Genomic DNA, 12,215 nt, shown 5'->3' with positions numbered 1-12,215 from the left:
TGGTGACATAATGGAGAAGGGAAACAAGGGGTTTGTGGGTGCTGACAATGTTTTCACTCTGGGTGGTAGTTACACATGCATTCACTTGAAACTATTCAAAAACATTAGCTTTTTTTTTTTAAAAAATTTAATTTTAGAACAGTTTTAGATTTGTAGAGAAATTGCAAAGACAGTATACCCTACATCCAGTTTTCCCTATTATTAACATCTTACATTAAGGGTGGTATATTTGACACAATTCATGAACCAATACTGTGATACATTATTATTTATTAAAGTCTGTACTCTGTTTAGATTTCCTTAGTTTTTTACCCATTTGCCTTTTCTGTTCCAGGATTCCATCCAGGAATCCGTATTTCATTTAACCATCATATTTCTTTATGTTTCTCAGACTTTCTCAGTTTCTCAGACTTTCCTTGTTTTTGATGGTCTCGACAGTTTTGAGGAGCAGTGGTCAGGCATTTTGTAGAATGACCATCAATTAGAATTTGCCTGATAATTTTCTAATTTTCTCATAATTATTCTGGGGCTCTGGGTTCTGGGGAGGAAGACCACAGAGGTAGAGTGCCATTTTCATCACACCACATTCAGGGAACATACTATCAACACGACTTACTCTGTTGATGTCGACCTGGCTGAGGTAGTGCTGGTCATGTCCACTGCAAAGTTACTTTAAAAAAAAAAAGAACTCCTTTCTACACTGTAATCTTTGGAAGGAATTCACTGCGTGCAGCCCACACTTAAGGAATTCTGCTCTACCTTGTAGAGGGTGGAGTGTATACATAAGTTATTTGGAATTCTTCTGCATGGGAGATTTGTCTCTTCTCCCCGATTTGTTTGTTTATTTATCATTTACATATATGGACTCATGAATATTTATATAATACTTTGGGTTATAATCTAATACTACTTTATTTTGTTGCTCAAATAGTTCCAGTTGGCAATCGGGAGCTCTTTCAGTTGGCTCTTGTAGTTCTTTGACATAACCTCATTATTTTGTTTTTTTTTTCTCAGCACTTCTTTAGTTTTTGGCACAAGATGGTCCAGGCTCATCTTGTGTATTTCCTGTCCCAGTCCTAGAATCAGCCATTTCTCCAAGAAGCTTTGCTTTCTTTCACTGAAAAATGTTATTAGAAATCAAAATTTGGGTGCTAGGTGCAAATCCACTCTTTTTTATGCACTTTTTTTTTTTTTTTTTTTTTGCGGTACGCGGGCCTCTCACTGTTGTGGCCTCTCCCGCTGCGGAGCACAGGCTCCAGACACACAGGCTCAGCGGCCATGGCTCATGGGCCCAGCCGCTTCGCGGCATGTGGGATCTTCCCGGACCGGGGCACGAGCCCATGTCCCCTGCACCGGCAGGCGGACTCTCAACCACTGCGCCACCAGGGAAGCCCGCGCATCCCAATTTTTAAAATGTAAAACTTACTGCCATCGGGCTTTATCCTTCAGGGAATTTTTCCTAGCGCTGCTCCCCTCACTGGGGCTGTCCTCCTCTTCTGTCTCCAGACTTCGACTGCAGCTTCTGATGATCTGAAAGATGCTGTTGACGGTGGACTCCTTCTCTGAATTCTTTAAGCCATTCTGTCCCACTCGTTGTAAGAAATTATCTTGTCCACTATAATCGGCTACAAACTACAGAAAAATATACTGAGGATTTGTGATTGCAACTTCACATACTACATCTAAATAACCTACTTAGCTAGGGAAACGAAATTGTAACAGTCATAAATAATGGCATTTGTGCCTCTTTTACTGGGGGAAAGAAAACCTCCAGGAAAAACATTTTTTTCCTTTCACCGCATGAAATACCAAAAGTCACTCTTGTTTCCACTAAGACAACTTTAGTCCCGCTAGGAATCAACACTCCACTTTGAATTTACAACATAAAAAGCAATATTTTTTCAAGGGTTCCCTAGGGAGAAGATTAGCCACTTTACAGAGGAAGGACAGGGTTATTTTATCCTTGTAGTGAAATTGAGAAAAACCATGACAAAAGTGTATTATTCTATGGAACTGGATAAAATTACTGGGGCCCAAGAAAATGATGGAGAAAGGGGGACATTTTGCTTTATTTCCCATACATCTTACGGTATAACACAGAGGCTTCCTGCTGGTTTATAAGCTCTTATTGTCTGTATTTGTGATCAGGAAGTTTCTCCCATCAGAAGTCAGAGTGAGACAGGCTGGGACCTAGGACCCTTTGCTGGGACCTGGGACCCTTTGCTGCAGTGCTGGGACCGGGGACCCTTTGCTGCAGTGCTGCAGTGCTTGCACCTGGACACACCTCTCCTCCAGCAACAAAATGCAAAGAAACTGTACAGGACTAAAAATAACCGGATGCATGCACAGTTGGGGCAAATTCTAGACCCAAAAGATACAAAGAGACCAAAAAAACCCAACTGACACTTTTGAAGAGTGGGGAGCAAAAGCAGGGTACTGAGCATGCACACAGCACCACGAGAGGGGTTGGCAAAACACCTAAGCCACCGGTCTGGACCGACCCCTGAACACATGCCTACCCTGACCCCATATAAGGAACAAGCTCTCCCCACCCCCGCTCAGGGAGCTGCAGCAGGGGCCCCAATAAAGCCTTGCCTGAATTTCTTGTCTGGCCTCTAGTCAATTTCTATTGGCTGGGGAAGGCCAAGAACCCTGGTCGGTAACAAGAGGGGCAGCTAGGCCATGAGATAGGGTGTTCCTGCCTTCTGAGACATGAGGGAGGCGGTGTGGGTGCAGCTTTGGGGGGCTTGCTTTAAGCTTTCCCCTCCATTTCTTGCACTTTATCCCTCCCTCATAAGCCAGGGAGATGCAAGCCAGTAGTGCTGCCGGCACCTGTCAGAGGTTCTAAGTCTCCCTGATACCAGGCAATGCTTTTGTTCCCAGGTGACCTGGAAGAGGCTGCAGTTTTAGGAAGTTTTCCCACTGCCACTGAGAAGGGCTGTGTGTGAGTGTGAGAGTGTGTGTGTGTAAGGTCAGCAGTGGGTGCTGTCACCATGGTGAGAATGACTCTAGATTTCGGTGTGGGACTTCCAGGTATGGGACTCCTCAAAATTCTCTGTAAAGTTCCCCCCTTTTAGTCCCTTCTATCATTTCTAAACACTATATAAGAGATTTCCATATCTTCTTCCATTTCTCAATGCCCTTCTCTCCAATGCCCAATGCTCTGTGTCCAAGCTCTGTGGTCTTCTCCATGCTGGGGGTCAGGAATGAGAAGCAACGGGCCAGGGGGAACGGAGGCAGTGCGATCAGGAGCCCGGAGCTCATCTTTAGAAGACGTACCAGATTCCCACAAAGGAGGAAAGGAAGGCAGTATTGACTTCCCTTCAGTCTTTCTTCCACTGATCCAGAAAAGTTACCACTATCGCTTGACTTCTTGTATCCCCTGCACCCAGACATTCCCACCCAATAAGAGAGAAGAAAACCCCATCAACCTTTAAAAAAAAATCAGGAAACAATACCCATTTGCACTTGTACTTTCACACTGCCTCATTAAAGCTAACTTAATATTAAGCCCCAACAGTGTTAGTTGGCATTCTTTTCTCTGGAACGTTCAAGGACCTATTACCCAACACAACAGTGACAACTGATAACCCTGGGCTCAGAAAGGTCTCTCTTCTGGCTTTAGTGAGTGACAAGCCAGGCGGCAACAATGACTCACCAGACCATGAGGATTTTGAAAGGCCTCACCTCTAGAGTTTCTTCTTGGGAATTGTACCTCGGGCAAAGCTTCATGAGGCCGGAGGCTCCATCAAGCACCTCACAGAGCTCCTTCAGAAACACCCCGCAGAATGGAACCACCTTACAGCCAGGGATGTGCAGCGCCCGAGTCACCACCTTCCTGTACTCGCAGGAAGATTCATGCTGGGCCATGGCGTCCTTCAGGCTTCTCATCGTCTCCAGGTCAGACTGGTCCATAAACTGCCACATTTTTAAAACTTTTCTTGACCTATTACAAGTCAATGACATTTTTTTTTTTTAGACTGAAGGAGAAATAATATAATTTACATGAAATAGCCTAAATTCCATACAAAATTCATTTTATTTCATGTTTTCTTTCTGTTTTAATATTTATTTAGGATTCCCCAAATGATGTGAATATTACTTTAATAAATTGAAACACAAAATTAAATAGGACAGATACATACAAAAATACATGTGGGGACTTCCCTGGTGGTGCAGTGGTTAAGAATCTGCCTGCTAATGCAGGGGACACGGGTTCAATCCCTGGTCCGGGAAGATCCCACATACTGCGGAGCAACTAAGCCTGTGTGCCACAACTACTGAGCCCACGCGCTGCAACTACTGAAGCCCACGTGCTCTAGGGCCCGCGTGCTGCATCTACTGAGGCTGCGTGCTGCAACTACTGAAGCCCACGTGCCTGCAAGCCCATGCTCCACAACAAGAGAAGCCATTGCAATGAGAAGCCTGCGCACCTCAACGAAGAGTGGCCCCCGCTCGCCGCAACTAGAGAAAGCCAGCGCACAGCAACAAAGACCCAATGCAGCCAAAAAACGAACACACACGTGTAGGAGGAGTTAATTTCGGAAGGTGGGCACTGAACTTAAGTTTGAGTTTTTCTGATTTCCCAAAAGGGAAACTTCCTGGGTAATATGGTTTCTACAGGTATTTATGGAGGATCGCCCGCAGAAAATGTGTTCCATCCACTCCTCTTGATCTTTTAAATGTTATTGGATTAGGCCAGTCCCGCAGGGATACCCACGAAGCCTGTTTTGACCTCTTCTGTTGAATTGCTTCTACTGAATCCAGCTCTGACATTAAGTCACTGGCCTGTCTTGAGGGACATTATCTTAAAGTATTATTTGCAGAATAGGATGTTAAATGAGATTTTTCCTACTTTGAAATTGCTGCTGAGAACAACAGCTGACATTGAACCCCACCTTCTAAAGAGAGGCAGTGGGTTGGCACCAGGAGACCCAAACTGCTCTGCCCTCAGAGGTCTCCCACCCTCCATCAGCAGAGGAACTGGGTCTGAGCAGCCACATAGGGAACGCTTCTTTGGAGAGGGCTGTCAGGGCACCATATGTGAGAAGGAGGAAATCACCCAAGTGCAGGGGCTTCAAGGGAACTCCATGGAGCGGCTGATCCATGTCCCGGCAGTTTGTTGGTCAGAGACTGACTGGTGTGTGATTTGCTTGGGGAAGTCTAACGATGAGAGGCTGCCTTGAGCTGCCTGATGGCAGCATGAGGGGGTTCCAGCGGGCGTGGCTCGCATTTGCAGACTCTGGGCGGGCAAAGCGCTGGGTGTTTCTGTGAGTCAGGAATGGACTCTGAGAGTCAGTGGGGCCTGAGTTATCTTGAAAGGCCTGCCGATGAGGTGACCTTAGTGGAAAGAGTCTGTGAGGGTAGGACTTCCAGAACTAGACACTGTAGCGGGGAGGACTGAGTAGTCAGCCAGAGGTGCACTGCCCCTTACCAGGTAACAATGCAGGGAGGTGGCTATGGGACAGTGGGTGAAGTTAAGGCAGGTAACTAGGAAGTAACCCTGAAACCACCTCTCATGGCTCTCAGTGGGGGCTCCAAGGCCAGATCACCGCTGCCCCAGTCAAGTAACACGGGCTCCCTTTACCCCTCCACCCTTCTCCTCTCCTCTCCTGCCCATTTCTTCTGCAGGGACTCTGAGTTGGAGGGAGAGGGAGAGAAAAGATAAACCATGTCTTCCCACACTCCCGCAGCTTTCTGAGACTGGTTGGGCTGCAAAATTGGGGAAAGAGTGAAGCTTTAAATGAGAAGTTGAAGTTTTGATTTATATCAGACTGGATTAAAAGATCATTATGTAATATCTAAGATATCCAAAAGACATAAAGAAGCACAACATGACAAACACCCACACATCAACCTCTCAGTTTAAAAAAATAAAGCATTAATAATATGATTGAGGCCCCAATGGATTCCTCCACGAGCATATCCTCCTCCCTCTCTCACCACAGAGGACCACAGGGGACCACAACTGCGACTTTAGTGCTCTCCTTCCCTTACAATTCCTGATACTTTCCCAACACACACAGATATCGCTAAGCAGTTTGTAGAATCGTTTGTGCATTTTTAAACTTCATACAAACGGTGTCACGCTGTAGGTAACTCTCAGGCAACCTGCTTTTGTGGCATTGCCGTACGATTCTCAGGTTCATTCACGCTCATGGACGTAGGTGAATGAGACTGCTTATTAACCACAGAAGTGATGGGGAAAGACACAGCGTCCCCAGAGACACGACCCAGAGTTAGGGGAAGGAGAGCCAACTGGCAGGTTTGAAAGACAGTGAGGTCAGAAAAATAAAATTGTCTCCTGATTTCACCCCACTAAGTTCAGCTTGTTCTACAACGAGTTCCTTATAAGGTGGTAAGAGTCCTTTTGGGGCCATGGAGTAGAGGTTTAAATAAATGAAGTGAATACATGAATGAGACTTGGTTCTCATTATTTAATCATCCTTCTTTCCGTGAGTAATGGAGCCGTCATAGTACTCTGGGGGGCAAAAGACAAACCTCAGTAAAGATCAAATGATTTTTTGTTAGACTGAGAATTGACACTTTTAAAAAACCTCTATTTCTTTTTATGATTATAAAGGTAGTAGATGCCCATCGTAGACGACCTGGAAAATACCAATAATATAGAAAATCCACCCGTAGTTCTTCCACCCACAGACAACATTAGGTATATTTCCTTCCAGTATTTATTGTATTTGTGTCTCTCTGGTCTAAACATTTAATAATAAATTTTGTTGTATAAATATTGCTGAGGTTATTAAGTATAGACCGCTTTGTTCCCACGTAGTTTTACGTGTTTTATGTTACTTGTTTTCCAGTGATATTAAAAATGTTTTATAAACATAATTTTTGGTGGCTAAATAATATTCCATTGTATGATTGCATCATGTTATTTCCCTCATTTTTCTATTGTTGTTCATTTGGGTTATTTTATTTTATTATTTTAAAACTGAAGTGTAGTTGACACTTGGGTTATTTTATATTGACATTAAAATTGAGTAAATCTTGTTATATGTAAATCTTTGTACTTCTAATTGTTTCCTGTAAACAGCTGAGAATTTAGTTTGAGGAAGCAAAATGTATAAAGTATACAGAAAAGCAGTCACTTAACAGTAAGCGCCCCCTTCTCATCTAATCGTTTTAAAAATAAAAAACTTTCAGTTATCTTGGTGTAGTTCAATTACCTGTAATCTAAATATTTTCAAACCTGAAAGTACACACATGAGCTCTGCCTCCACAATCATTCCATCATAAGGACATCTAGCAACTTACCTCCTGTATATATTGTTCCAGCCAAAGAGCTACTAAACTTGGTACTTTTACCCATCTATTTGTAAAGATCAGTTCAGTTTTAAGCCAAATATAGGAGCATGAAACTAGGTAGCAGTGGGTCTGGGGTGCCCAGGAATCAGTGGTGAGGTTAGCTCGTTTGGGGTTATTCCTCACCTAAGAAAGAGTTACCTGACTCTATGGACTTCTTGGATTTTGAATTCAAACTAAGTTGGGTCTAAAATTCCCATTCACCCAAGGCCTCCACGGGTCATTCTGAGGCCATTCTTGTATCAAGAGAGTCTCTAATAGAGCGGTCCCCAACTTTTTTGGCACCAGAGACTGGTTTCGTGGAAGACAATTTTTCCACGGAACAGAGGTGGGGGGGGGGATGGTTTCGGGATGATTCACGCGCATTACGTTTATTCTGCACTTTTTTTCTATTATTATTACACTGTAATATATAGTGAAATAATTATACAACTCTCCGTAATGCAGAATCAGGGGGAAGCCCTGAGCTTGTTTTCCTGCACCTAGATGGTCCCATCTGGGGGTGATGGGAGACAGTGACACCTGAATTATGTGGCTTATGTTCAGTCTACTCCACAAGATGCAGCTTAACTGTCACTTGCCACTCACTGATGGGGTTTTGCTATGAGTCTGCAAGCAATTGACTTATTATAGTCTCTGTGTAGTCAAACCACTTTGCTAATGATAATCTGTACTTGTAGCCGCTCCCCAGCGCTAGCGTCACTGTCTCAGCTCCACCTCAAATCATCAGGCATTAGATTCTCATAAGGAGTGCGCAACCTAGATCCCTCGCATGTGCAGTTCACAGTAGGGTTTGAGCTCCTATGAGAATCTAATGCCGCCACTGATCTCACAGGAGGCGGAGCTCAGGTGGTAATGCGAGCGATGGGGAGTAGCTATAAATACAGATGAAGCTTCTCTCGCTCACCTGTCACCTCCTGCTGTGCGGTCCAGTTCCTAACAGGCCATGGACCACTATCGGTTGGAGACCCCTGCTCTAATACATGGTATGTGGCAGCCAACCTCCAAAGATCCACACGTCCTCCTGCAGTGTGGTCCCCACACATAATGAATCAGTGCTGGTCCTATGTGACCAGTCCAATATGGCAGAAGTGACAGTGTATTACTCCTGAGGCCAGGACATAAAAGGTACTGCAGCATTGTTCTTTTGGATCATTCACTGTGGAGGGAGACAGCTGCCAAGCTGTGAGGACAGTGACATCCCGAAGAGAAGACGTGAAGTCCCCAGACAACAGCCTGCACCAGTTTGCCAGTCAAATACAGAGGATAAGCACCATTAAAATAGAACTATTTTATCATAATGTGATCATTCTTTTTTTTTAAGAAAAGTGACACAAATTCTTTGTAGAAAATTTATCACAAAGAGAACCAAATCATCTGGATAAAGCCTCCTTCTCCCAGTATTTTTCCTTCTTTTGAGCTATGCTTGGTGCATTTGTATGACCATTTTAAATGCCAATGACATGATCATTTGAGTTTATTCTTAGTTGAGAAAGTTCAAAAGGACAGAAAAATTTCCAACTCAGAATTTTCCCCTCCACCCCCAACCTTGAATCCCTATATAGGGCCTGGAGAATCAAAGAAAAACCTTGAAGTGTTATGAAGCAAGATCTATTTATAGGTCTATCTATAGATTTATAGAACCCTCAACGGGAAGGTGAATCTCAGACAACAACAACAGCAATCACAGGTCCTCTTTCCGGAGGCTTACTACATGCCAGACACACATACTCAACACTTTACATTATCACATTAAATCCTATGTAAAGGGGTAGGTGATTTTCACTATTGTCCCCATTTACAGATGAAGAAACTGAGGCTCAGTGAAGTCAAGTAACTTGCCCAGATCACACAGCTATTCGGGGGGGGGGGGGAGCCAGGATTTGATTCTCTGCTATTCTCATTCGACCATTCATACTCGTCTCCTTCACACCACACTTTCACCCGCAAGAGTGAGAAGCAGCTACTTTGTGCAAGGTAACCAAAGCTGAAACGGAACAAGGCAGGAGGCTTTATGGGCAGAATGGTGATCTTATTATTAGCTTGATGGAGAAGGCGTAAGAGCAGGATATCACAGAGGTTAAGGGCACGGACTCTGAACTCAAGGTGGCCTGCAGTCACATCCCAGCCATGCCAGGTGACCTTGGGTGAATGACTTAATTTCTTCTTACCTTAGTTAGAAGTTTCTTCTTTTGTATGGTGTGGGAATAATAATAGTATCTACCTCAAAAACTGTTCTGAGAATTAAAAGATTTAATGCATAGAACATGCTTAGTCCAATGCTTGACACATAGTAAGTGTTCAATAAAAATGAGAGCTAACATTATTCAATGCTTATTATCAGTGGTGACCACTGTTATTTTTAAGGGCAGTCAGTAGTTGGGAGCTTATAGTGCTGGGGTAATTCGTAAGGCAGAGCTGGGAAGAGATAGGTAACAGTGGGGCTTACAGGGCAGGCAGGGGAAGAGATAGGTCAGTGATGGGGTTGATGGAGTTATGCAATCAGATACTTAGCTTGGCCAAGAGCATGGGATCAGAGCAGACCCAGTGAATTAGGATCGTGACTTCTGAATTCTGCAGCATCTTTGAGGGACACGGATTGTGGTGCTAGCAGAGGTTATTTCCCCCAAATAATCACGTCTAATTGTCTGGTTTGGGTAAATATGGTTACCCAGACAATTAATTCAGTGTCATGCAGCTGGTAAGAGGAAACCCCCCAGAAAACCATATTCCCTACCACCCATACCTGAGGCCGGCCAAGAACTCCATGACGGTGTTGTAGTTGCCCATGTTCCAGCAGCATTTGGCCACATGCACCAAATATGAGAAGACTTCCCGCTTCTCCTCCATGGAGCCCGCCGTGAGGATCAGCCACGTCACCCAGGAGCTCACCTGCAGAATGCAGAGAGGGGCGTCCACTGAAACCATGTGCTGGAAGCTTGATACATACTTTTCCATAAGAAAAATGTTTTTTTTTTTAAAAAGTCAGTTTAGTATTAGGAAATGAAGGACCCAGACAAGAGACTGAATTGAAGCTCTAGCTCCATCACTGCTTTGCAATGGAATTAACCTCTCTGTATTCTTCATCTTCATCTTTAAAATGAGGCTGAAAGGTAATTTATACAATCCCTTTTCAGCTATAAAATTCCATGAGACCATATGAAAACAAGGCCTAAGGATAACTATGATTTAAATGTATTTGACCGAAAGAGCAAGAATAAATGCAATCAATGCACTTAGCCCATAAATGAAAGTCCATTTGTCAATTAATAAAATGCGTAATATTAAATGAAAAAATGCAAAAAAAATTTTTTGAACTGTCTTTCATAAAAACATTATCTATTATGCTCCTCAAATGACTAAATAATAGAACCAATATAGCCCTTCATATACGTTAACTCACGTATCTCTCACAACAATCCTGAGTCAGGAACTATAACTGTTCATTTTATAGATGACGAATGAAGGACAGAGGGCCTAAGAGACTTGCTCAAGGTCCTCAACCAATAGGTGGCAAAGCCTGAATTTGAACCGAGGTGTGTAGCCCAGAGGTGTCCCTATTAACCACTCACTAAATGCCTAATGTATATACTGTTCTCCTGCTCTAGGCTTAAGTTTAGTCTAGTGTGATTTGTCTTTTCTACTACACAGACTGAAGTATAATATTTAATAATAATCTACTACTAAAGTCCCCCCTTTATGGTATGCAGCCTCAAAATCCTTTGATTAATTGCTAAGATTATTTTGCTGCTACCTGTACTTTGGTGCTTGGAACACTAGTGTTCACTTACGTTACTTTCTCCATCCTGGCTGAGGTCTGGGCTGATAAGTTCAGTTGTTAACAGATCAAAGCCTTGGTCTTGACCCCACATGGCCCATTAGTTGTACCTGGTTTAGCAACAGTGCTGAAACCTGGGGAGCAACTCATTTCCCTGGCTTGAGCGAGAGTGAAGCCTGAACAGAGAAGCCTGCAGGGAAAAAAGAGTTCAAGGTCTAAGGCAACCACTTCCCTGACTCCCTCCCTCCAAATAAAATGAGAGGAATGAGTGGCATTTAGTGCTGGCAGCAACCGCAGAGGGCAGTCCAACCCCATGCTTCCAGATCAAGAATCCAAGGCTCATGGGAGAAATGATTTGCCAAGGTCACAATTCTTGATGTCAAAGCTAGGACTCCCAGGCTGGTGCTCTTTCAGCTGATGAAGGGAGCTAGTTTTTGTAAACTTGGCACTGGTAGGTCCTTCTAAGCACTCCACAAGAGATGCACATTTGAAGACAGAGATGGAATCAAAGGAGAAGGTACCGAGAAGAGTACCAAAAAATGATTAAAAAAATGAAAAAAGCAGAACAGAAGAGACTGATGCTGAACATGTCTTTCCTCTCCCTACACAAAAACAAATAGGGAAATAGCAACAGAGAGTTTCAGTGCTAAAACAGGGTTATAATCTGGTAGCAGCCAGGAGCGCTGCAGTAACAATCGGTCTCTTCCCTTCTGAAATTTGCTGAAGCAAAATGTGAGGGGCCACCTGCCACCCCTGAGCCCAGCACGAGCCCAGTGGGCTCTAAGCAGGCACCACCGATCTCTACCTGCTCTGGACTTGGCTGAACTCTTGTGAAACATCAGGAGGACAGATCTGGAATCAGACCCCTAGGACAAGCCGTAGTCCAGATCATCCTGCAAGGAATTAAGAGCCTCTTGGAAGAAGATAACCATTCGTTTGATCTCCTGGGACTGCTTTGAGCACACAGGAGCCCTTTGGGATTCCCAAAACCAGCCCCTCTCCTGCAGCTGTGAGCAATCCCTGGCTCACTGTCTCCAAGCTCTTTCCCTTCACCTGGTTACCCAGCTAAAAGTCACCAGGCTGGTGAAACTCTGGCTCTCTAGACCAAGACATT

The 12,215-nt window shown here is 44.0% G+C and overlaps 1 protein-coding gene across 3 annotated transcripts in view; it reads right to left on the bottom strand.

Moving 5' to 3' along the window:
• The window catches only part of PLCE1 (phospholipase C epsilon 1), a 312,758-nt gene that overhangs the window by 71,290 nt on the left and 229,253 nt on the right, over window positions 1-12,215 (bottom strand). For all 3 annotated transcript variants that reach the window (XR_004346085.1, XM_032607439.1, XM_032607440.1), the window contains 3 exons: window positions 10,070-10,215; window positions 3,688-3,946; window positions 1,427-1,632 (listed from right to left, as the gene is read on the bottom strand). Coding sequence is in view for 2 of the 3 variants with exons in the window: in XM_032607439.1 (XP_032463330.1) it covers window positions 1,427-1,632; window positions 3,688-3,946; window positions 10,070-10,215 (611 nt within the window). In the remaining variant the exon portion in view is untranslated. The remainder of the gene's footprint in view (window positions 1-1,426; window positions 1,633-3,687; window positions 3,947-10,069; window positions 10,216-12,215) is intronic.

This window comes from Phocoena sinus, chromosome 16 (genome assembly GCF_008692025.1).
Source record: "Phocoena sinus isolate mPhoSin1 chromosome 16, mPhoSin1.pri, whole genome shotgun sequence".
Classification (NCBI taxonomy): Eukaryota; Metazoa; Chordata; class Mammalia; order Artiodactyla; family Phocoenidae; genus Phocoena; species Phocoena sinus.
The sequence above is the reverse complement of the archived record's forward strand: the minus strand, read 5'-3'. Positions and strand labels throughout refer to the sequence as shown.